This window comes from Pollachius pollachius (genome assembly GCF_949987615.1).
Source record: "Pollachius pollachius genome assembly, chromosome: 17".
Classification (NCBI taxonomy): Eukaryota; Metazoa; Chordata; class Actinopteri; order Gadiformes; family Gadidae; genus Pollachius; species Pollachius pollachius.
Window position 1 is genome coordinate 6,342,057 of NC_136950.1, and position 26,370 is coordinate 6,368,426.

General features: G+C 46.0%; 2 protein-coding genes across 3 annotated transcripts in view; one reads left to right on the forward strand and one right to left on the reverse strand.

Annotated features, from left to right (window-relative positions):
• Positions 1 to 7,031, reverse strand: part of sh3kbp1 (SH3-domain kinase binding protein 1) — a 28,975-nt gene extending 21,944 nt beyond the window's left edge. For both annotated transcript variants that reach the window (XM_079755111.1, XM_079755110.1), the window contains exons 1-2: positions 6,710 to 7,031; positions 2,914 to 3,071 (exon numbers count right to left, since the gene is read on the reverse strand). In XM_079755111.1, coding sequence (XP_079611237.1) covers positions 2,914 to 3,071; positions 6,710 to 6,713 — 162 coding nt within the window. In that variant the 5' untranslated portion in view covers positions 6,714 to 7,031. The remainder of the gene's footprint in view (positions 1 to 2,913; positions 3,072 to 6,709) is intronic.
• Positions 7,032 to 10,125: 3,094 nt separating this feature from the next.
• Positions 10,126 to 26,120, forward strand: tfr1b (transferrin receptor 1b). The gene is made up of 19 exons (XM_079754799.1): positions 10,126 to 10,190; positions 14,312 to 14,369; positions 15,555 to 15,771; positions 16,350 to 16,518; positions 17,537 to 17,674; positions 18,177 to 18,261; positions 18,774 to 18,899; positions 19,193 to 19,288; positions 19,663 to 19,802; positions 21,296 to 21,465; positions 21,755 to 21,874; positions 22,212 to 22,297; positions 22,400 to 22,463; positions 22,557 to 22,624; positions 22,761 to 22,816; positions 23,000 to 23,090; positions 23,890 to 24,117; positions 24,860 to 25,009; positions 25,865 to 26,120. The coding sequence occupies exons 2-19, from the start codon at positions 14,337 to 14,339 to the stop codon at positions 26,078 to 26,080; spliced, it is 2,253 nt and encodes a 750-aa protein (XP_079610925.1). The 5' UTR covers positions 10,126 to 10,190; positions 14,312 to 14,336; the 3' UTR covers positions 26,081 to 26,120.
• Positions 26,121 to 26,370: the final 250 nt, after the last annotated feature.

Below are 26,370 nucleotides of genomic sequence, written 5' to 3' on the forward strand. Positions count from 1 at the left end.
GGAATGTTGAGCCAAATTCATAGTAAAGAGAAATCTGTGCCAAACGTGAACAGGAAGGAGGGAAGAGAGATTAATCTAAGCAGGAAACACCTGCATTGTGGTCTTCTATGTCTGTCTACACTCTGTCCATCTATGTGGGTGCACATGTCTGCTCGCATGTGTGTGTTGTTCCTTGCATGTGTGTATGTGCATGTGTCTGTGTGTGTCGGTGTGCTTCTGTGTCTGTGTTTGTGTGTGTGCATCTTCTGTGTGTGAGCGAGAGAAAGGGAGAGTGTGAGAGAGAGAGAGAGAGAGAGAGAGAGAGAGAGAGAGAGAGAGAGAGACAGAGACAGAGACAGAGACAGAGACAGAGACAGAGAGTGAGAAAGAACCTGATGGACAAGATGCTGATAAAGAAAGACAAATACACATCTCACACACACAGCCACACACATACACCAGGGTAAGAACTCAGAGGGGCTGATGACAGTGTTGTGGTGATCACACAGCAGATGAAGCAATCACCAGCCGCCCAAATATGGTCATACCCTGGAGGGAAGATCTAAACTGCTGGCCTGCAGGATCCAGCGGCCTCTCTATTGGACCAAGGTAGCAACACATTAACATCAACTGGGGAGTTTTACGATAGTGCTTGTGCAAAAAACATTCCAATAATTTGCCTTGGGTGTTTGGAACTATGACTCTTATAACTAGTTGCATAGAAAACTAAACCACTTTCCAGAGAATAATCCTCAAATAACAATAACCTGTACCAGAAACCAAAATAACTACTTACCATCAACTAAACCAACAGTGTGAACTCAATTAACTTTACCATAAAAATATGGTTATGACCACTTTACAAAAGGAAGTGAAAATACATAATATGCTTACAATAAATGTGTCATGGAATAACTCACACTTACCTGCCCTTATTGACCACTGGTGAATTCTTAATGATTATTTATGACCAATGATAATCCTTAAAGCAATTATAGCCAACATTACAAACACATTCACTGACCATCGTATATTCTATATTCTATATTTTCTATGCTTATTGCCTGCTTTGCCTTCCTGCACTTCTTCCATTGAAGGAAGAACAGGCGAACAAACTTTGAACCGGTCTCCCATTAGTCACCCATTAGTGCATACGTATGTGTAAGAGAGAGTTGAAAAGATAGAAAATAAGCTGAAACCAGTTAAAGTAACCACATTGTGTAAGAGGTGTGTCAAACTATTGAAAATAGAAAGGACTGTTTCGAATCACTTCCATTTTCTGCCATATTTGTCTATATATGTGCTTTTCTAAAACCATCTGTGTGTGTGTGTGTGTGTGTGTGTGTGTGTGTGTGTGTGTGTGTGTGTGTGTGTGTGTGTGTGTGTGCGTGCGTGTGTGCCGGGTAGAGTGTGTGAGTGTGTGCATTGCTGAAGTTCACAGTCAAAGGCAAAGATAGTCAGACACCATCATTTATAATGGACCTCACTGTATCCATTTCCACAAATATTTACGCCACAAGACAACTTCTCATATACACACATTCTCCCTTAGACACTGATACACTCACATACCAGTCCGTGCAGGAGAACACAAATCACCCACAAGAACACACACATATAAGTGCGACACAATAAGTGTGACGCAAACACTTATTGGTATGTGGGCGTGTGCTTATGTGTGTGTGTGCGTGTGTGTGTGTCTATGTGTGTCTATGTGTGTGTGAGTGTCTTTGTGTGAAAAAGTTGTTGGCTTAACTTGTGACTTTAACTGCTTTATTCATGATCTCTCTCTCTCTCTCTCTCTCTCTCTTTCTCTCTCTTTTGGGCTCTTACCTAGCAACAAATATTCTAACCTTCACTGACACACACATCCCACTGAAATATCCAAAGGCCCCCCCCCCCCCCCCCCCCCCCCCCCCCCCACACACACACACACACACACACACACACACACACACACACACACACACACACACACACAATAGAGGAGGTTCGCTGACAGCAGGGAGTGAAAATCCATGGTTGGGTCAGCAGAAATCCAGGGTGCCCCAGCGCAAACACCGAGCTAATGCTAACAATGAGCTAATGCTACTGCTATCGTAGCTCTCTGTGGAGTTTGTCAGTCATCATAATGTGTCTCATAAGCCGTTCCTTTAAATCCTCAAGGGAACCTATGTGTCTTTGTGTGTGTGTGTGTGTGTGTGTGTGTGTGTGTGTGTGTGTGTGTGTGTGTGTGTGTGTGTGTGTCGTGTGTGCGGCACTGCTAAAGTCTATCGATGTGTTGGTGTGTGAATGCATCTATCTATGACTCTGTCTTCTTCCTGTTGCGGTGCAGCGAAGGAGGAAGTCGACACATCCCTGTTAAACCAAGCGCGCTGACAGTGACACGGCTACAGTTGAGACCACACACTACTTCCCACATTCACATACACATACACACGCACACGCGCTGCTTCAAAACTTCACATGCACATACGCAAACACATACACACACGCACACACACAAACACACACACACACACACTACTTCACCCGTTCACATGCACACACACATACACACACACACACACACCAGTCCGTGCACAATGCACAGACACACACACACACGCACGCACGCACACACAAACGCACACACACCCACACACATACATGTTCACGCACACATTCACACATCTATCCATAGACAAATATGTATTCAACACCCACACACCAAGAAGACACACACAACATACCTCTATACATTTTAGTTGCCTCACAAGCACAAACACACAAACTGTTGGGGAGAGCTGGGGGAACAGAGAGAGTGATTAAACGAGGCAGTGAGAGAGATAGCAAGACGGATACAGAGAGAGAGAGAGTGAGAGGATAGAGCGAGATAAAGAGAGGTCAGAGAGGGAGAGGGGGGCAGAGGGACCATCAGATAATACTACTCACCCGGACAAAGTTGTCAGGGAAGAATCCCCGGCGGCCGTCCAGCTCGCCCTCCCACCAGCCCCCGTCGTCACGGCGAATGTTGACGATGACATCACCCAGCCTCAGACTCAACTCATCAGGCTGCTGGGCCTCGTAATCAAACTCCACCACCGCCTCCACTGGGGGCGAGAGACACAGAGACACAGTGAGAGAGGGAAAGATTGGATGGGGGAGAGGCAAAGTGAGACATTGAGAGAGGGATGGGAGGGGGGGGGAGAGAGACACCGAGAAAGTAAGAGAGCAATAAGAGACCCAGGTAGGCTCTGAGAGAGGGATGGGAAAAGAGACACGGGAGACAGTGAGAGAGAGAGAGAGAGAGAGAGAGAGAGAGAGAGAGAGAGAAAGAGAGAAAGAGAGAGAGAGAGGATTGGGTGAGAGACATTGGAGGGAGAAAGAGATGCAGGGGGAGAGAAACACTAACATAGGGAAGGAGAGAGAGATGAATGGATGGAGAAAGAGAGCGCAAGCAACAATAATGAACAGAAGGAGGCCGGTAGAGGCCTCCTTCTGTTCATTATTGTTGCTTGCGCTCTCTTGCGGAAGAGACAGAAAGGTAAGAGCACAGAAGGGGCAAAAGAACGAGAGTCTGATGGCTGGCGAGACAGAGACAGAAAGAGAAGACATTGAGACTATAATGACAGATGGGGAGATAGTGTGAGAAAGATTGATTGATGGAGGAATAGAGAGGCAGTAAGAAAGAGAGGCAGAGAGAGAGAGGGAGTGAGAGATAGAGAATTTAAGCAAGAGAGAGAGGGAGATAATGATGGATTGACAGATGGAGAGAGTCAGAAAGAGAGAGAGATGCATACAGAAATATAAAACACAGTAAGTAGCAGAAGTGGAGAGGGAGATCAGACTCCATAAAAAGACCCTGCCAAGATTGTTGAAAAGGGCTTAGTATTTTGGGAATAAAAATGAAACTTCCCAGGAGCATCATCACTTCCTGTTAACTTTCAGCTCTCTCGTGTGTGTGTGTGTGTGTGTATGTGTGTGTGTGTGTGTGTGTGGGGGGGGGGGGGGGGGTAAAAAAAAGGTTAATTGGGTATCTTGCACAGTTTTAAATTACTACATGTTCGGTAACACAAAGCTCTCTGTCACACACACACACACACACACACACACACACACACACACACACACACACACACACAAGCACGGACACACACACGCACATACACAAACGCACACACAGGCCTAGTCCAGATCCGGATGTTTTGCTGTGTGGGAAGATAGGGGGAGGGGAGGATTATGTAACCATGGAGATGACATAAAGGGCAGGTGACTCGAACAATCTGCACCCAATAATGTCCTCCAAACTTTCCTATACACAAATAAACAACTAGATAGGATTGATAGAAAGCTGCAGAGCTCTTGAGAAAGGGGTGGAACAGTTGTTCAAGCCCATTGGGCTTTGTACGCTCCTTGCACCTTTGATGTTAATGTGTGCTAAATATATATATAATGAACTATAAATAAACTAAACTACACTAGATTTGTATATATCACATACACACACATACAAACACACACACACTCACACACAAACAGAAACCCTCACTCTCTTCCTCTCTCTCTCTCTCTCACTCTCTCTCTCTCTCTCTCACTCACACACACACACACACACACACACACACAAAGCAGAGAAACACACAAACACAAAGCACACAAAATCAATGAGCAGCATGTAGACAGGCCCTAAGCCCGACCCCCCAGATCAGAGAGGCCAACAAACTCATAACATGGGGAGCAGATGATGGTCATGTTGAGTGCCGATGTCCAGCAGACTCACAAGGTCACTCTGTACATCACAGACCGTTGAGAACATAGAGCAACAGCCGTGGTCCACCACATCCGGCATTTACATAAACAGACATGCCTTGTGTGTGCATGTGTGTGTGCGTGTGTGTGTGTGTGTATGTGCACGCACGCATGCATGAGTGCGTGTGTGTGCGTGCATGCATTCATGTCTGAGTGTGTGTGTGTGTGTTTTTGTGTGTGTGTGTGTGCATACAAGCAATTTCTGATCCGCTTCAAGTTGTATCTTAACCTATGCAACTCATTAGAAAATAAAAACAATGCACAAAAACAAAGACATTTGCCCTATCTTTGTTTTCTCATGCGTGATGCGATGAGAGAGGAAGTCGAAGCCACTTGAAAAGGAGAAGTTTGTCAATTAACAGAGCAATGACAAGATCTCACCCTAACCGCTTCACGGCAAAAGATACCATCATGTGCCGTTACTTTGGCAAAATCATGGCGGCCGGCTAATAGAATGAGTGTGTATAAGTGGGGATGTACAGAGAAGCGTACGGATGGAGCTGGGGTCTTCTGAGGAGCTCTCTCTCTAGATGGGGCGGATTGATTATAACGGGGGCTCGTGACTACAGAGATGTTATGGTGCAACAGCACTCTGCAGACCGAGGGAGGGTGTCCTTAAAGGGTGCAGACCAAACATACTCACACACACACGACTGCATGCATGTCAAACCGAGATGCACTCACACTCATATATAAATGCATGAGAAAACACACACATGCACAGACAGACACAGACACACACACGACAAACAATTAATCACTTAGTGACAAACGCTGAATAAACGGTTCCACTCGGTCGATGACCTCGCTCGTTCTGATGTTTTTTTTAAACAGATCTCCTCGTCACAGAGAGATATAGTCTGTCTTTTGTTCTGCTCTCTCTCCCTCCCTCTCTCTCTCCCTCTCCCTGTCTCTCTCTCTCCCCCGCTGTATCACTCTGCCTCTCTCTCTCTCTCTCTCTCTCTCTCACTCATCCGGTGGGAGTCAAACACAGCCGCCACTCCCGATCAGCTGACGCGATTCCCCGCGCTCTGTAACCTCCAAGCCCCCCCCCCCCACCCCCCCCCCCCCGTGGAGCCGTGGAGCGATGGAGGAGCATAGAGTGATGCATTCCAGCGGGGAGAGGGAGAACAGTGGCCGTCTGACTCTTCCCCCGCTACTCTCCCCACGCGCTGCTCCCTCGTCAGCGCCCGCGGCCGCGGACGGTATGGCGATGACGAGAGTGGCCGATATAGCATCCCATTCCATCCAGAGGAATACAAAATGTCAGGTCTACTTTCTGGCACGGGGCGTGCATGTGTGGCACGCCCACATTCAAGCCCACACACAACCAGACATACATGCACGCCTAAACACACACACAGACAGATGGGTTCTCACATAACGCCACGGTGTGTGTGTGTGTGTGTGTGTGTGTGTGTGTGTGTGTGTGTGTGTGTGTGTGTGTGTGTGTGTGTGCGCGTGCTAGAGAAGCAACCAGAGAGAGAGAGAGAATAACTGGGCAGAGAGGGGGGATGTAGCAGAGAACAGAGAGCCAGCATTTCGGAGCGGACGGAGCTAGCGAATGTAAACGTGTCAACATCTGCAACTCATCACCGGAGCGAAGCGGCCGCTAGCTGCTCTCTCTCTGCTGCGGCTGCAGAATCTTTACACACAGACACGCGCACTACACGCCCACGAACCCCCAACCCCCGGACAGCAGAACATCCTCTATAACATGACCCGCGTGATGCCGATAAACAGACGGTGGCTATCCGTCAGAGGGTGCACGGCCGTATGGTGGACCCACAGCACATCTGGACCGGGGGGGGGGGGGGTTTCTTCTGCTGTGACAACCCCGTCCAGATGCGCGGAGATGCGAGTCCTCAGTTTACACGCGCAGGCCATCCTTTGCCCAAATACCCTCCACAAAAAAGAAAGCCAAACCGTTACATCTTACCCATTTAGGTCCCTGGCTGCAGCGGCGGTTCTCCTGAAGAGTGTATTTTGTGTGTGTGTTGTGGCGGATGTTGTGTGGGGAAATGCAGAAATCCTGAGCTGCAAAAGAACCGGGGGGGTTCGAGAGGAACTCAGATCCGGACCGCCGCCCGCACCAATAGATCGGCTACTCAGCGCCAACGCAGGACGGCCAGAGAGATGTGACCATAGTCCTTCCGTTTTTCACCCCAGATGACACGATGCGATAGGCAGCCCTATCATTTAGAAAACGCAGAAGCAGTGATGGTCAAAACGGGCTGAGCATTGCGCTCTCTCTCTCTCTCTCTCTCTCTCTCTCTCTCTCTCTCTCTCTCTCTCTCTCTCTCTCTCTCTCTATCTCTCTCTCTCTCTCTCTCTCTCTCATTCGTTTCTCACGTAAGCCTAGCCTCGCGCCGCTGATAGCGTCGCACCTACCTACAGCAGCCTAAATCTCGCGATAGATTTTCTAGTCGGACACGCCACACGGAGTGCAGGTTTTATATGCCACCGTGTGGTCGATCAAGCAACTGATCATTGCTAATGGACAACCATAGATAAAAGGTGTATCTTAGCTTTCCCTTTTAAAATATTTCTTGTTTGAATAATCTCTCGTAATTCGTTTCAATTAATTTGGCTCTATTGGTATAGGAAAAGTAATGGAAGATATTTCTCTCTCACACACGCATGCATGCACGCGCTCAAACACACTCTAAGGCACGCACGCACGTACACACACACACACACACACACACACATACACACGCCCCCACACACACACGCACACACACACAATTCAATGTGCTTGTGTGAAGGCAGCACATTTTTCTGATATGGTGACAGGTAAAGGATTGAGACTATAAAGGACAAACCTGCTAGGTGTGCGGAAAAAAGTGGCAATAGATTTTTTTTCAAATTGAGAATTTTGTATCAATTATATAAAAATCTCTCTCTCTCTTTCTCTCCGCATATATATATATATACCCGACGGGCGGACAGCTCTCAGCTCCTATAAACACACATGCAGGACTTCCACCAGCCAGCACATCAGCTCTCCACCCTGCTGCTACCGGAGCACCATTCTGACACCTGCAGTCCGAAGGAGTTTCTTTCCATCCCAGTTTTTCGAAAAAGTCCTATGTGACGTTATAACCTTACCAACCTCAATTGTTTAATGAACTTTGACCTTTGCAGATAACTGCTTTGGCACATAATTCGACTATGGATGTTCTATATATTTGGATTTGCTTTATTTTTATATCATTACCATGTAATTATTGCTTCTAGTAGACATATCTTTGTCTTTGTTTTTGTCCAGCATTTTGTTTTCATATAAAATATTATGCCCTAAATAGTTGCTGGTGTCTAGTCATAATAATGTCAGGTCCCAGTCCAACGTTGTTTTAATCTGTACGTCTGACAATAAAAAGACGTGCAAAAAATATATATTCATCGGATTATGTTTATGTCAGAAAGGACAAAGCCTGGCATTTAATTGCAGTAGTTTTGGGAGTGGAAGGTGAGTACTGTAGCGGCGACCAAGAAGCACACGGAGTCAGGTTTTAGCTCAACTGTAGCTCTGCGTCCCATACACCGCACGACTGCAGGCTACATTTATTCCAAACAAACGCACGAGAAAACAGCACATCCAATGAACAAACATGACACAGTCAGTGATGGTGGCGACAATGATAAACACATGTAAGCATTGAACAACACACAACTAAACAACACCCCGAACCCATCAACCCCACTCAACCCAGCAATAAACAAAGACTTTAAAAACCCCTTATATCAACTGAAAACACTTAACTCCCAGGATCCCCTGCGCAACACAGAACATTAGGTTTAGAATTATCGCGTGATCTCGTGTGGCTACGCTGCCATTACGCACCTGGTGGAAATTGATGCAGGGCAGAGTTCGCAGCCGTTCCGCGGCGCGTACGTCCCCGGTGGAAATCAGGCGTAAGGCGTCTGATTCGCGCAAAAATCTATTCGGGCTGCGCTATGAACCAATAAACAGGATAAGATTTCCCACCCAATTGGGCTACTTTCAACCACGTTTTGGGCGGGAAATCTGCCCAATCTGGCAACGCTGTCGATAACAAACCCGAGCGGCAATGCCGCTCAGTCTAAGAAACGCAAAGCAGGTGAAATCATCTCAAGGAAAACGAGATTCTAACACCTGCGAATAAAGTGTACAATGGAAACATTGGAAACAGAGGAAATTTAATTTAATTTAATTACAAAGCATTCCATTCATTGAGTTACAGTGCTAAGTTAGCGACAAAAGAAAAAGGTAAACCACTTCGCAAAATCGAGATCACCAAAAGTAATGGCATCGTTAGTGTTGTGGGTGCTACATGGTTTGCTAGGTACTCATGGCTTACTGGTAGCATTACTAGCAATCGACTGTATTGCTGGCCCTGTTTGCTAATAAATAATGGCAAATCTCCAACGTGGGCTGTTCATGGTTTCACTCTTGATTTCAATCTTGATAAGGCAACCAAACGCCACGACAAGTGTCAAGTTCGGGTTGGTGCTGCTATGCGACATTCCTTGCTAGTCACCATGCCTATAAATCAGGTTGTTTGATATAATGTTCTCGTTCTTTTACTAGTTTGTTACTCTGACTCTCCGTTCTGTTTGATATTGTGGAAAGGGTGAATGATTCAGAGCATGATGCATTTTAAATGGCATCACTTTTGGTCTTTAGTCTTTTCTTAAAACAATTGTTACTGAAAATAAAAATAGCTAAAATACAACCAATAACTTCAGTCATTGAGGGCAAAAATAGGCCCAGATTTTTTTATTTACTTTTACAAATCAAGAGTAGGCCTGATTTGACTAATGGGTTTTGCATCCTTTGCTTCTGCCCTTGTAGTCCATTTCAAAGACATGCTGCCCACCAGCTTTCAAATTACAGTGATGCCACTGGTGGCTTTGATATCAATTGTATTCAAATAACTATCCCTCCCTACTATTTTGTAGTGCACCAAAACACCCTGAAACAACTTGAGTCTCACATTCTTATGCCGCCATACACCAACAGTGCAAGCAGGCCAATGGCAACCAAGCGCGCAGTCCTTCCTCCCTCACTTTAAAAAACCACCAGCCGCCACTGCTCAATCCAAAACGTTGTAGCCTAATTGTTAAATAGTGTTCTTTGTGTGGCAGTAGTTCCCATGAACTACTGCCACGAATAGAACGCAATGGGCCTGATCTTAACGTGATAGCTGAACGATTGATCTAACAATAACTATAATGTCATCCCCAATGACCTGGCATGTAATCCACCTGCGTAGTTTTACTGTGCTGAATGAACAAGGACACGGGCCGCGGGCCTACGTGCGGGGAAAATTCACCACGTGGTACGGAAGTAGCCGCGCCGTATAAGGACATCAGAGGTTGCCCCCGCGCTGCTGGAACAGTTAAGGTGTTGACTGTCGACGCTACTTTCAGTAAAGGTGAGGAGACTATAATAACTTATCTGCACATATCTCCATAGTATATGAATGTTAAATAAGTACATTTGTGTGTTAGGATTGCCTCTGCCGTTTACGAACAAGTAACTATACAGTAGTCGACTTGGTTCATTCAGAGGATGCTGCTTCTGCTTGTGACCGCTTGTGTTCGGCGGCCATATCTTGTTTGATCGTATATATGTTCAGGTTCTGAGTCGTTTTCCGGGGTCACTTGCATGAAACGCTGGAGAGCTGTGGTGGTTTTCTGTATGGCGCACTTAGCAACAACACGCCATTGAGGGGAGGTTGCATCATTTCGTCCCCATCTGCATGAGGTCCATGAGGCTGACCAGCCGGGAATAAGAAGCACTTTGGCAGTGTTGCCGGATCTGGCAGCACTGCACTTGGGTCGAATCTAAACCATATTATCGGCTATCTGATGATCTAATGCATTGAGGACCGAGGCTGCCTTTAATGCCTTGTCACTCCGACCTTATATTGAGGCTCCCCACAGTCGTCCTGTCCATCTATTTTCATTTCCTCCTGCAGTTCGCTTAAAGTAATTACTTGAGAGTATTACTTCAAGAGTAATGACGTAATAGCAGCTCCTGTATTAACTATTTGGTCAAACAAGTATATTGCAATTAATAAATGTAACCCCCAACAGTAAGCAAGAACGAACACACACACACACACACACACACACACACACACACACACACACACACACACACACACACACACACACACACACACACACACACACAAGAACCGGTAATGCCCCATGCTCAACAGAAGGAAGTGCTGCGGGTAGATTTGCTCAGGAAAGCTTGCACGGTAGTAAATATATTTCACAACCTCTGCTTCCTGTCTCGTTGAGGTTTGTCACCCCATCACAGGCTGACTGGAGAAAATCCTGTTAAATTAATGGAATAACCCAAACTTTCATATGGTCCAAATCTCGTATGGACTTGATCAGGGCTGTACAGTGCGACAGTTTTGATCGCATTTGCTATTAAAATATATAACGTGCGAAGAAAAATACAAGTCCACTCGCACCGGTGAGAAGGAGCCGTGCCGAAAAAAAATACGTCCCTTACGGCTTTCAATGGCACTGCTAAGCGCGAGTGTGTGGGAGCATGATGGGAGTGATGCATGTAGGGAAATGTATTTCGAATTATAGGCTCGCCAGTACCGCTCAACTACTAAAAATCTACATTTCCCGAACATTCGCACGGCGAGGAAGAGGCTTTGTAATGGTCGCGGGAAATTCACTTTCTAAGCAAAACAGAAAAATGAAAAGGTATTTCTCTGTATTCGGAAGTTCTTCTTCATCAAATAAAGATGGAAACTTGGAAAAAAAATCCAGGTATGGAAGAGATTGACTCGGCGACCACATGCACGGAACTGGCACCTTCGGACGAAGCCGACTCCACCCATGACTCCGTCTCGGCCAACGGGTAAACGTACAGGTTTAACCCCCAGTGGTTAAAAACTTTCAATTGGCTGGTCTACGACCAATCCAAGAAGTCTATGTTTTGTAAATATTGCCTCGAGGCAGGGGAAAGGACATCTGGGAAGACACCCTACATTACAGGGAACAGTATTTTCAAGAGGGACAACGTCACTAAGCACAACTTGTCAAAGCGACACATCGCTTGCGGGGAGGCTTTTTTTCCGCAAAAACCCAGGTTAACCGTGCTGGTTAAATTTGTAATAATTACTTAATTTTGTTGAATGTGTTCACCACTTCTGGCTGCTGATGTTTAAAAAAAGGCTCTCAAAGTCACTGCACTATTTAATATGTTCATTGTCACTTTACTGTTGTGAAATTTGTTCATATTGTGTTACTTTTGAATATACGTCCTATTCTGTTCATATAGTTAAATCTGAATAAAATTATTATTTTGACTATAGTATGTGTGCTACCAAAATTATTTTTGTGCTGCTGATTTTTTTTGCTTGCTAGCACCAGTGCTACCACTTTAAAAAGTAAGTGTACAGCCCTGGACTTGATGTACTAAACCTGCAAGGAAAAGAGGTTTCCTTTATAAAATGGCAAATGATACATGGTCGAGTGTGATATTATGCAACAGTTCTACATCTACAAGCACCGTTTATTAGTTAACAGTAATAAGTAACAACGGATAATGATTTGTTTGTTTACTTAATGAATTATTTGACTCCGCCAACCCAAATAGATCTGCAACTGGACTGGGGGTGAACTGTTGCCAAGCAACACACAGACACACTAGCTTGCTACTTTGAATAGGTCTACATGTAACGTTACGTCCCCTTCGTCCTCTTCTGACCCCTCTGACCATTCGTAATTCAACTCAAATGTTATGTCTGGAAACATGATAATCTTTGCGGTGCAAAGGTTGTTGCAATCTAAGTTACATAAAGACCGTTAGTAACATTAACGATTATGAGAACACCTGTAAAGTGATACATGTATACTTAAAAGTCCAAGTGCTGTTATACTCTATCAGCACTCATGGAATGCCTCTTGTCCAATCAAATTACTTGGTCGGAACTAACTGTTTTATAAAAACTAAATAGTATGTCAGCAGCATAACGTTATCATTCCCCAACATCGTTTTATTTAATATCACCTGGATCTCTGACATAGTGGCGATGGAGTCTCTATATGTCGACCTTGACACACAGACGACGTGGCTAACCCTTAACTTCCCAAATGTCTTGAAATACGGTTTCAACCTAAACCATGAAGAACGAGAACTGTGTGGACACAGTACTGCAGATAGCCTATGACTTTATACTTTATTGATCCCTGAGGGGGTGCTTGAGTGTCGCAGTAATATAACTACAGTGCAGAGAGGAAACGTGATACTCACACTATTGGGGAGTAGCTCTAGAATACATATGATGGTAATATGCAGTTATTTGTATCTTTACAAATGTATAAAATGGGATTTTAATAATAAGACATGCCTTGGACTTAGACCGCTTTTCTACTGTAGGACACTTTATGTAGATTAAAAAAAAACACTTCCTTGTGTGCCACTTACAAAAACACTTTTTGTAACACTTTTCTTTAACTTGCAACCTTCTGTTTGAAAAGAGCTCATGATATCACTGTTTGACATGCAAGCTCTGTATTTTCATGCAATCAGTCTAAATGGGGTGAACTTGGGCATATATTTTCTGACAGAGCAATAATGGGCTGTGATGTAGCGGCAATGGCGGGAATGAGGAATGTACAGGGGAGTGGTAGAGCTGGTTTCTCGCCGTCAGTCTGGTGAGCATCCATGGACCATGGGTCTGGTCTGTTAAGAAAGTAGGATTTGCACAACACAAGCCCATCTATGTCATAACTAAAAACACAATGGGTATATCTCTGTCTTCTGTCCTCACTCAAAACACCAATGGGTCTATCTGGCTTAAACCGTGTTTGTTATGGGGCATTTCACTGAGGTGACCTTTTAGGTTGATATAATCAACCAAAGGCATGCCTGTCACGGTTAAGGAGTTTTTTTTGAGTCTGTGGCTGTTTATCAGCGTCAGTCTGTCGTGGAGGAAGTAACTTCTCGTAAATGTCAAAAAGGTGTGAGGGATTCTGCAACTCCCTCATACTGCAAAACTTTAGCTTCTTAGGCTAACATGGGGCTGATGCATGCTTGTCTATGAGCAAATATTGATTACATTTTTACAGATTAGGAATTAATTTGGTTTGTTTGTTCTTTCTTATTTTCTTTCTTATCTTATTAAAAGAATGATGGTTGGGTTTAATAGTGGTTATTTTTATTTTGGTAAAGACTCGACAATCTTTAAAAGGTCATGTGAAACTTGTAAATAGACACATATATTATTTCTTACGAGGCATTGTAAGAACTAATGTTGAGGTTAATAATACCCGATTTTACGTTGGCTATTTTGTCTGATGGTGGAGAAGCTTTGTAACTGGAACATTGACATTGAGGGCCTAAAGAGGCCCTTCTGTGAATCAAACTGACAGTGTGAGTCATGCTGAGCAGTCACTGGCCTGAATCAAAATAAGTCTTATTTATGTCTACCAAAATTTTCCATGCTCTATCCGTCCATCTCCCTAATTTTTGTGTTTTCATCTCTTCTCTTATGTTGACCACATTTCTACATTCCAGTTTGAGGATTAACCACAGTGTCAACATGGAGCGAGTCAGAACGGCGTTCAACAACATGGTGGGTTGGTTGTTTTTTTGTAACTTCTATGTATTCTGTTAGTTTTTTTGTATTACAGAGTAACATTTTAGATAATCTCTTAGTTTTCAAGGTCTCTGCAGTGTTTCCCCTATATGCATTCAGCAGCGGTGCACTGCCGCTGCTGGATTGGCAGTGGAACTGCAGAAAAAAAAAGGATTCATGCAGTTTCTGCTGGACCCCATAACAAAGTAGAGATAAAGGGATGTGTTCATATTTTGGTATCTCCAACATCTCAACTGACCTGCCTCTAATAACTGATGCCTCAAAGACAAAATAATGGCAAAAGGCGATGTCTATCTCTATCTCGCGGGTTGTACTTTATTGATTTATGTTTTAACTTTATTAGCCTCTCCCCAGGCTAAATGAAGGAGTCATGTGCTCTGTATTTGTAGATCTACTTTTCGACAAATTTGATACTGGTTTTCTTTGTACATTGGTTTTACTCTTCTTAATGTATTTTTCGTCTCCCTTTGATACATATTTGTCTGTACTTCACTCTCCCTCCCTTTAGGTTGGTATAATCAACCAAAGGCATGCCTGTCACGGTTAAGGTGTTTTTTTGAGTCTGTGGCTGTTTATCAGCGTCAGTCTGTCGTGGAGGAAGTAACTTCTCGTAAATGTCAAAAAGGTGTGGGGGATTCTGCAACTCCCTCATACTGCAAAACTTTAGCTTCTTAGGCTAACATGGGGCTGATGCATGCTTGTCTATGAGCAAATATTGATTACATTTTTACAGATTAGGAATTAATTTGGTTTGTTCTTTCTTATTTTCTTTCTTATCTCTCCCTCCCTCTTTCCCTCTACCACCATCTCCCTCCCTCCTCTCTCCCTCCCTCCCTCCTCTCTCCCTCCCTCCCTCCACCACCATCTCCCTCCCTCCTCTCTCCCTCCCTCCGTCCCTCTACCACCATCTCCCTCCCTCCCTCCCTCCCTCCTCTCTCCCTCCCTCCTTCCCTCTACCACCATCTCCCTCCCTCCCTCTCTCCCTCTACCACCATCTCTCTCTCCCTCCATCTCCCTCCCTCCCTCCACCACCATCTCTCTCTCTCTCTCTCTCTCTCTCTCTCTCTCTCTCTCTCTCTCTCTCTCTCTCTCTCTCTCTCTCGCTCTCCCCCTCCCTCTCTCGCTCTCCCCCTCCCTCTCTCTCTCTCTCCCTCCCTCCAGGTCCGCAGCGGCCACTACAGCCGGTTCTCCCTGCAGCCGGAGCGGGACGGGGTTCAGCACGTGGAGGTAAAGCTGTCGGAGGACACCCTGGACGACACGACAGAGGTCAACGGGCAGCCGGCCGCAGGCTACCCCTCCTACCAGCCCCACCCGGCCACTCAGCGCCGGCATCAGTACTTCTACATGGCCCTCGGCACCCTGCTCATCTTCCTCATCGGTGAGCTTCCATCCTTGTCCTCCTCATCCTCGCCTGCGTCCTACGTTTACATGCAAGACAAGTCATTTGACTACGGAAAAGTGCTTGTTAAAAAAGACTCGATGCAAAGTCGCTATAGGGATCAGAAAGACATCGTTAGTAGTGGTGCATCTCAATAAAGTGGGATCTCTATTCGTTCCTTGAGTTGAATTGTCAACAAACAAAGTAGACAAAAGTGCACTAGACCTCTTGTGACATTTTGACTTTTAATGGGGAAAAACATCAACAGAGAAGGAAAGTGTGCCTTGTTGTGGCCACTTAAATCCAAATTGTTTAACGGTTCCTTGAGTTTAAGTTTTGTTAGTAAGGGTAGCACTGGGGTTCGAGTCGCAGTGGGACTCGAACCCTTCACCCTGTTCGTGCTAATGCCTGTCTTGTGCCTGTCTTACCTCAACAGGTAATGTCTTACCTGTTGAGCTATACCGTAAAAGAAGCACATATACACATATACATAGGCACCTACACCTCTGGTAACCCTGCAAAGTAGAATTTCCTGTGTTGATTCATCTACCCTCTGCCCGCGACCTTATCCTTGCCAGGCCTCCTGATTGGTTACGTGAGCCACAGTAAGCCTCAGCAGCAGCCAATCAGCGATAGTGCCATTCAGCCGTCTGTGGAAAATAGGCCCGCGCCTTCTATGGATTGGAGGGACATCACACGCCTGCTGTCTGAGAGGCTGAGCACCCAGACGCTGACTAAGGCCCTGAGGTACTGGTTCTGTATGTATGTATTGATCCATTCTCCCTGGAAACAACCAGAAAGGGTTATGGCCTTTTATAGGTGGTATTAATCAGCAACCGCAGGTACTTTTGAAAAGCAAATGAAAAATGATTCTATATATGAATATTATAAATATGTACACTTTATGTTGAAAGTATAGGCCGTCGCGTTTCCCATTGAAACGAATGGCGAGGCGAATAGTTTTCAAAACGAGAGCTGGTAAATTGTGAAAAATGAATTAAACTGTAATCAGACAACGCGGTTATATGCTATAGACCCTTGAGTATCTGTGGGATAAAGGCTGGGACGCATTTCGAATCATAAATATGTACAATGTAATCTTTAAATACGTCCATGGAACAGATGGCCAATGTGAATAATAGATACGTGTGGACCGCTGAAGAGGTAAAACTTTTCCTTGCTCTCATCGAAGAAAAAAACATTACAGCTATTTTAGATGGAAAACAACGCAATTCCACTATATATCAGGACCTAACCCTAAGAGAGAGCATCTTATCAAAAGGATACGACAAGCCCTGGAATCCGTGTAGTTTTCCGCTCCAACCACTTGATGGAAACGCACCTAATTCGAATTTCTTTTTTGCGAACTTTCGAAAGATTCGCTTCATCTTTTAGATGGAAACGTGACTACTGTTGATGTTTTAGGATGGACTTTGTGTTGTAACTTGGTTGGTGGATAAGCATTCTCCTCTGTGATCACTTGTCAAATGATGAATTCAAAAGTTTGGTTAAGGGAGGTTTAATCAAGGATGAATGGATTAATGATAACCCAGAACTAACGCCTAGCCTCATACAGGAATCAGTTCTGTGTCCAGTTGCCTCCCTGTGTTTGAGCCTCAATGTCCCCCCAGTCTACCTACAGGCATTGGTCAACAAGATGCCTAACCCCTACACGCTCCTTGATGACAATGTTATTCCCTGCAAATTACTATGAATGCTAAATCTACATTTGACCCGCCCCCCCCCCCCCCCCCCCTGTCTGCAGTGATCTAGATGTGGAGTCCCGGACTGCAGGGAGCAACGAGGATGCGAAGCTGGTGAACTGCATCCTCAAGCAGTTCAAACAGCAGGAGATGACGCCATGGACGGGGATCAACAATGTCCAGCTGCAGATCCAAGACAGGTAAATACATGCTAACCCAGATAAGATACAATGCAGCTGAAGGAATGCTAACCCTGATTATATACATGTTTTGAGAGGCTGATGCTAATCCTGTTTGTATAAATGTGCAGATAATGCTAACACAGATCGGCTCTGAGTGTTGCTTAGTGGACGAGCACAGTGTATTCTCAAATCTGGCTATATACAAAAGTTAATTTTTTTCATTTGCTAGGTGAGTTGATCCCGAGGTTTTCATCCCGAGCTTCTGGTCTGGGATTAATAAAGTTCTTATCTCTTGTTCTGTATGAAACTTTCGTCCACACTGTGATACTATCTCTCCTTTAAAAGTATTTGGCACTAAGCTTCGCAATGCGAATATAGTTGAAGTAACATTAAACACTCTTCTTTTGCAATAACTTCACGCTATCACAATCTTTTGAGTACCTGCACCAGCCACACCAGTGCAAACCACGTTTGTTTGGTGAGTGAACCACAGAGCCGACATTGACCTTCTGCTTCACAGCAAACAGCCCAACACAGTTCGGTTTGGTAAGGAGGTGTTCCAGCCTAAAGGGTACCTGGCCTACAGCGCCAAGAGACACGTCCAGGTGAGATCAACGGTCACGCAGCACAAGCTGAACGTTTTCTATATCTCTGTGTTATGTGTGATGGTTATTTAGTTTGGGACATCTGGACCTGGCAGTCCGTAAGACACAAACGTGTGGGAGTGACTTGGAGGTCTTGTTTCTGAATGTACTGATTCTGGGGTGGACTAGATTGAGCTTCACAAAAATACATTAGTATATTATTGGTTTAAAAAATAATTTGCCAATCTCTCATGTAGGGATACTCTAGGTTCAAATTTGTATTTCTTCCTAATAATGAGAAATTAAAAGAAAATCATACTTTGTATACGAAGAGCAGTCGTGTTGTATGTGGTACATTTTCTATTAAAGGCATTTTCGAGTATTTAGAGTGATTTGAAAATCTGTTGTTCTCATCTAAATGAATTCCGGAACAAATGGTTCAACTCCCTGATAGATCTACATTATATAAAAGTATATCTGACGATATACAAATGAAACATACTGAAACCTCCTTTCACGTACCGTGTGTGCAGGGTAATGTGGTGTACGGTAACTACGCTGGCCCAGAAGACCTCCGCCTGCTGGAGTATAAGGGCATTGCGGTGGCGGGCAGTGTGATGCTGCTCCGCGCCTCCCCACAGATCAGCTTTGCCCAGCAGGTTGGTATGGCTGTTAGCATGTCAAGGCAGGAAGCGTGTATGTTAGCACCAGCCTCGTTAATCCTTTTTTATTCAGTAACTATAGAAACAATATCGCTAAACGGGGGTAGATAAAATGTAATGCTAACATGAAGTTTAGCTCAAATGTGAATGCATGCTGTGTTTTGTGTTTTGAGGTTTAAATGATAAGTTCTGTCCTTCTGCGTTGGATGCTTATTCATGTTGTTGAAGTGTTTTCCTGGTGGACCATGGTTAAGACAGTGGTCAAACTGACTGTGTTTTTGTGCTTTCAGGTGGCTAATGCTGCTAGCAAGGGAGCTGCTGCGGTTCTGGTGTACCCAGACCCCCAGGATTACAAGTACAACAACGATACAGACCTCTTTGGACACGTGAGTAGCAACCCTCCCTTCTCCTTGTGTGCTGGTCTGGGCAAGACTCCTGTATGTGGGGAAATACACACCTTTTTAAAGTTAAAATGCCCGACGCCGCTTAATGCCGGGAGTTTTTTGTTGAAAATTACGTTTGTTTTATTTATCTATAAATAATTGTATTAATAAAAGGAAGATGATGATGAGTGTTGATAAATTAATTCATTTGGACACTTTGTATTTTATTTATTGTCGCCCTCACTCAAATCCTCTCTGTCTAACGGCCTTTTGTATCTCCTATCAATGAGATGGTGGTGCCCTGATGTTTATTGTTTCACACACATCTCAATGGTCCTGTTTGGTTTGCCCCCACCCCCCCCCCCCCCCCCCCCCAGGTCCACCTGGGCTCTGGAGACCCCAACACCCCTGGCTTCCCCTCCATCAAGCACACCCGCTTCCTCCCCACCAATTCCTCGGGCCTGCCCTCCATCCCTGCCCAGACCCTCACTGCCAGCATGGCTGCCGCCATCCTACGGTAGCGCAACCTTGTCCTTCATTTGTGTACAGAGTTACAGTTGATGACAAACATTAAGAACATGATAATTAAGGATTATATTCACATATTACTATATTGTATACAGGGCTGTCCCCGACTCTGAATTTTCTGAGTCGAATCAGATCTGCCTTTTCAGTCCAGAGATTCGACTATTCGGCGGCCGTTCAGGGCAGGTCTTTTGGAGGTTTAAAAAATGAGTTTTCTTTCTATGAACACTCTGTTTTGGTAGGCTATAGGCCTTTTTATATATGCTTGCGCGTTGCGCTCATTACGTTCTCACCTGAACAGTTTTCTGTCAATCAAACTCGTCGGAATTGTAGCCAACTAATTCCTGTCGGGTTTTAATTAGGCTCCTGCCCATAATGCGGTCCGATAATGAACACTGGGCTCATGTATAGGCTAGTGGATAATCCACTATATGAGCCCTGTGTTCACGATCTGATTGCATTTATTGAGCCTGAATGAATACACAGCGCTGTGTCGCCACACTGACTGCGCTCCTAGAGAAAATGTAGCAATAATGTAAGGGGAGACAGCCGCTTCCCTCTGGAGATTCTGTCCAACAAAGTTACAATGAATCAATCGCCACAGTGACATGGACAGTGTCTAAATAAAGCTTCTCTTTTATTATTATCATTAGAGCTATTAATCAGTCCCTCCAGAAAAATGCGGCGTTTTTTTGTGATTGTTGCGGCCAAAAATCCTTGATTATGCGGCACGTTTTCTTAAAAAATGCGATGAAATATGCGGCATATTTATGCAATTTTATGCGATGAAATTGCGGGAACTTGCAAAAATTGCAGCTTTTCGAAGACATTCACGTCGTGTAATTACGTCACTTCATAACGTTACCATGGCATTTTTTAACTTTCTGCTAAGATATGACTTTTTTGCAACGAAAATGCAGGGATTATGAAATCATGCAAGCCTTGCATATTTTGCGCAGAAATCTGCAATTTATGCGGTGAAAGTGCGGCATATTTGAAAAAATGCGGCCCCCGCATGAATATGCGGACTTTGGCTGATTATGCGTTGAATTATGCGATCGCATAATCGTGTTTTTCTGGAGGGACTGATTAATGTACACCACTCACTGACGAAAAAATAAATAAATAAATAAAGGAAGACGGCGGGGGTATACCTCCCTGGGGTTTTCTGACTGACGATCCGAATCATCGACTTTCAGGGGACAGCCCTAATTGTATAGATACGATATATATTTATTTAAACAACCTGCCAAAAGTAACTTCCTTCGCCTCCTAATATTCAACCTATTATTATTATTATTATTATTATTATTATTATTATTATTATTATTATTATTATACTATCCTGCCTATTAATCGAAAATAACATCAGCATCACACGATGAAGACAAACTGTATGTTGGGTCCTGATGGTCTTTGATGACTCTCCACCCTCTTGTTGGATTTCCAAACCTTATCTGCTGTCATGTATCTCTCGTGGTTCAGGGACATCGGCGGGCCTGAGGTGGAGGCCAACAGCAATTTCACAGGGTACTTGAGAGATGTCACCTACAGGCTGGGGGGCAGCGTCAACGCCACGGTGGAGGTCAACAACGTCCCGGTCGAACGAGAGCTCCACAACGTGTTTGGAGTCATCAAGGGCTTCGTCGACCCCGGTAGGACCAAAGCGTGTCATTTTGCGGACTAGTTCATGTGTTTATCCCAAAAATAATGTCCCACATCCGCACTATCCAGGGCAGTAACTGGTGTAGTGGAGCAGCACTAGACTCTAAACAGTAAAGCTTGTGTTTTCCCTCAACTATTTCTGATACACGTTTGTAAAGACATACATTATGCACGATAGTTTTTGTCAGCAGTGTCATTTACATGGGAAAAATGCACAGCAGCAGCAGCTAGGATAGCTTGTATGGGTGGGTGCGTTTTGTCTAATTGTGTTGTGTGCAGATCGCTACGTGATCATCGGAGCCCAGAGGGACTCGTGGAGTCGCGGCTACGCCCGGTCCACCGTGGGCACGGCCATCCTGATGGAGCTGGCCAGGGCCGTCTACGAGATGGTGGAGAATGGTGAGGGCATCACCACACCAGCTGTCTGTGTCCAGTGGTAGAGGAATCACGAGGTTCCCATTCAAAGTTACATGTTGTGTTTCGACTCGGGTGTGAATAGGTTCGCTATTCGGTTCCCATATCAGTCGTTAAGATGATGAGCTAATTAGGGTGGTTGACTCAAAAAACTACTTGTTTTAGTAAATGTTCTGAATAGATCTGCGACTTCCATCTCTGTCAACTGGATGTTGAAAAAAAAGTGTCTTCATGCGCCGATATCAGCCTTGATTTCCTTGTGATGTTAATACCACTGAAATGTTTGTTTAAATGCAGCACAATGTGTGTTCGTTCCGTTCAGATGGGTTCCGGCCCAGGAGGTCCATCGTGTTTGCCAGCTGGAGTGCAGGGGAGTACGGAAACGTTGGCGCCACCGAGTGGCTGGAGGTACAGACTTTAGGCTCCGTCTCAAAATAGAAATGCTGCTGATTGGCGGTCCGGTTGTCTTACCACGCTGCTCCCTCCCTCCCTCCCTCCCTCCCTCCACAGGGGTACCTTCCCTCCCTGGGCCACAAGGCCTTCACCTATATCAGCCTGGACGGGGCGGTCATGGGTGAGTACGGTGCACACGTGCCTTCCTCCTCCCTCCCGTCTCTGCTCGGCGGGTTCGATGACGTCCTAACGTGTCGTTCCGTCTCTCCCCCAGGCAAGGGCAGCTTCATGGCCTCGGCCAGCCCCCTGCTCCACGGCCTCATCGAGAAGACCATCAAGGATGTGAGCAGTAGTAGTGCATTGAAGATCAAACCCTAAAGATGGACTCTCTGTTGAACGATGAAGCGTGAAGCAGAATGATCAGTTGCGTGGATGGGGATGCATCGGTGGGGGTTTCTGACCCGGTTTGTGTTTCCAGGTGAGGAGTCCAACTGAGCCGGGGACCGTGAACGATATGCTGAAAGGGGAGGCCTGGTAAGACAGAATAGGGTTGCATTCTCATAACTCATGGCAGCACAATTAGGTTGTTGTTATAAATGGTGGAAAAGATACTTGAATCATACATATTTTTGGATACATCGCCTGCTAAATCAATGGTAATAGTAAAAGGGAGGATGAGACATGTTCAGCTGTGTCTTGTGTCCTGTCTCCTCCCAGGCTGAGACCCATGGCTCTAGAAGACCCGGCCTATCCCTTCCTCGCCTCTTCTGGCATCCCCTCCATGTCCTTCCACATCATCACCAAGGGTGTAAGGCTTTTGTTGTATTGGATTTAATTAGCAATTTTGTCAGGGGTCACAAATCACACGCTACAACTGACGTATTCGTAAAAAGAAATGCTGGCCAGCCCCTTCCTCTCGTTGTTTACAAGATTCTCAGTATCGATGCTCCCAAATCCCACTAAACCATCCCACTGACCCAAAAGCCTCCCACTCTACCTAAACCCCTACCTTTCAGCCTAAACTCCACTCACCCCAAACCCCTCCCCTTAAGCCCTCCCACACACTCTAAACCCCTCCCACTTACCCTTAAGCCCTCCCACACACTCTAAACCCCTCCCACTTACCCTTAAGCCCTCCCACACACTCTTAACCCTTCCCACTCATCCTAAACTCCTCCCACTCATCCTAAACTCCTCCCACTCACCATAAACTCCTCCCACTCACCATAAACTCCTCCCACTCACCATAAACTCCTCCCACTCACCATAAACTCCTCCCACTCACCCTAAACCTCTCCCTCAGCCTAAACCCCTCCCACTCACCCCTAACCCCTCCCACTCACCCCTAGCGCCTCCCACTCACGCCTCCTAGCCAACCGAGATAATCTAGCGCACGTCACACATTTACGCAGCCAGTTAGAGTGAACAAAACACTGTCATTGTTTTGTTTTCTAATTCAACGTTTATTCTAAACTTGCCTACCAACTGGGAGTGGCTCATTCTTGTTTGACATAGTGACTTTAAAGGACCAGTTAATTTATAATTAAATTAAAGGAAAAGCCTTAAATTTACTGTAAATGTAATGAGCAATGTCCATACGTGCACAGGTGGAGGCGTACAAGTACTACGGCACCAGCCTGGATAACAAGGACCACCTGGACTACAGCACGGGCCAGAAGACCCCCGAGACCGCCATCGCCGCGGCAACGCTGGCCGGACGGATGGTCCTGCGGCTTGTCCACGACCACAGGCTGCCCCTGGACCCCAGTCGCAACCTCCAGGCCATCAGTCAGCCAGTGAACGAGCTGGTCCGCCATATCGCCAAGCTTGACATGGTAACGAGGCTCTACGCGCACACAGGCTCCACCACACACAGGCTCCACCACACACAGGCTCCCACCACACACAGGCTCCACCACACACAGGCTCCAACCACACACAGGCTCCAACCACACACAGGCTCCAACCACACACAGGCTCCACCACACACAGGCTCCCACCACACACAGGCTCCAACCACACACAGGCTCCACCACACACAGGCTCCACCACACACAGGCTCCCACCACACACAGGCTCCACCACACACAGGCTCCAACCACACACAGGCTCCAACCACACACAGGCTCCAACCACACACAGGCTCCAACCACACACAGGCTCCAACCACACACAGGCTCCAACCACACACAGGCTCCAACCACACACAGGCTCCAACCACACACAGGCTCCAACCACACACAGGCTCCAACCACACACAGGCTCCACGCGCACACAGGCTCCACATGGACACAGCGTCCACACACACATGCACACAGGGTCCACATGCGTAGTCCCCTGGTGGGGGCCGGTCGTGGTAGGTCTGTCCAGCACACGTCTGGGTTGGAAGTGCCCTGACGTGATGCTGCCAGGGTTTCATTTTGCGAGGTCTCGTGGGGATGAATCATCTGTAGCATTACAGTCAGTGGGTTTCCACCTTGGTTGCACCCTGCCGTCAACTATCTCTGCATTTTAAAAATGTTTTCTTCAAAGTTTTTTTGGTGTGTGTGTGTGTGTGTCTGCGTGTCTGTGTGGCAGTCCGGCTTGCTGAACAACAGCAGGAGCACCTGGATCGCCACCGCCCTTGGCTCCTACCGCCGAGCCGCCGCCAACCTCAACACAGCCTTCCTCTACACGGACTTTAATGACGAGGAGTCGTGCCGAATCATCAACGAGCGCATCATGGTGGTGAGTAGACCGGCCCTGTTGAATCAGGAGGTCTGTGTTTGCCTCCAGCCTTTGCACTTACCCACTATTGTTACACTTTGATTTTTAAAAAGTTGCAGAGCTCTCTTTGTTCACCTGACTGCTGAGATCCAAAGGCGTGCCCAACCCGTCCGAGGTCTATTTCTATATGTTTGTTCATTGCAAACACAGAATTCAATGCGACTATTAGGTAATACAGCCACGTTTCATTAAGGAGCAGATAAGGGGTTTGGCATCCAGTGCAACGATGCCCACAGGTCAGGACTGCTGGCATTGGGTATCAGAGGAGTTCACCTAAAAATTTCCCCTAGTCACATTTACATGACATGTCGTCATTCTGGGATGAGATTAGGTTCATAAAAACACATTTTTTTAAACTACATATTTCTACACTAATACAACAAGACTCTTGTATGTGGAAGCTTACTAGACAATACAACTCTTTCTGCTTCCCACTTTCCTTCAAGGATGATTAAATCCTGTCTAGGCAGGAGAAAATCGAGAGGTTTTGCCGTGACAGTCTTAAGGCTTTTATAAAAACACATGGTTCCATAGGAGCAAGGGAGAGCGACGTTCTCCAAACCAATCCCACCCCCTCGGACTAGGGAACGCAGCCGATAGAAAACCACCCTGTTCAGTTGTTTTCACGTTTTTGTGACAGTACAGACTTTTATTTGACATAGTATTTCCTCCATTTGATGACTTTATAGATTTTAGGCAAAACGTGTCAAAGAAATGTCTGCAGAAACTCAAACGCAACCGTTTTCAACAGAAGAAGGTGACCTCAGGGGTTAACCTTCCCCCCCTCTCCTCCTCTCTGTGTTTCGCTCCACCCAGGCGGAGCGATGCCTCCTGTCCCCCTACGTCGAGCCTCAAGAAACTCCCTTCCGCCACCTGCTGGTCGGGCGCGGCGCCCACACGCTTGCCTCCCTGCTGAAGACCATCGACGGCATGGAGCACTTCCAGGTCCAGCTGGCCTTGGCCAGCTGGACCCTGCAGAGCTGTGCTGACAGCATGGCTGGGCAGATCTGGGAGGTGGACAACGAGATCTGATCAGGAGGAAGGGAGAGAGGGAGGGAGGGACGGACGGACGGACGGACGGACGGACGGACGGACGGACGGACGGACGGACGGACGGACGGTGGGAGGGTGTGTGGGTGGGTGGTAGGTAGCTAGGTGTGTGTGTGTGTGTGTGTGTGTGTGTGTGTGTGTGTGTGTGTGTGTGTGTGTGTGTGTGTGTGTGTGTGTGTGTGTGTGTGTGTGTGTGTGTGTGTGTGTGAAAGAGTAACTACTCTGAAATCAAACCGTGAAGACAGCACCACCTCTGATGAAACGTGCATTAC

Coding starts and splice junctions, on each gene's coding strand:
- tfr1b (XM_079754799.1), top strand. CDS start 14,337: ATGGAGCGAGTCAGAACGGCGTTCAACAACATG. Junction 22,298..22,399: donor GCGCCACCGAGTGGCTGGAG/GTACAGACTTTA, acceptor CTCCCTCCACAG/GGGTACCTTCCCTCCCTGGG. Junction 22,464..22,556: donor CCTGGACGGGGCGGTCATGG/GTGAGTACGGTG, acceptor TCTCTCCCCCAG/GCAAGGGCAGCTTCATGGCC.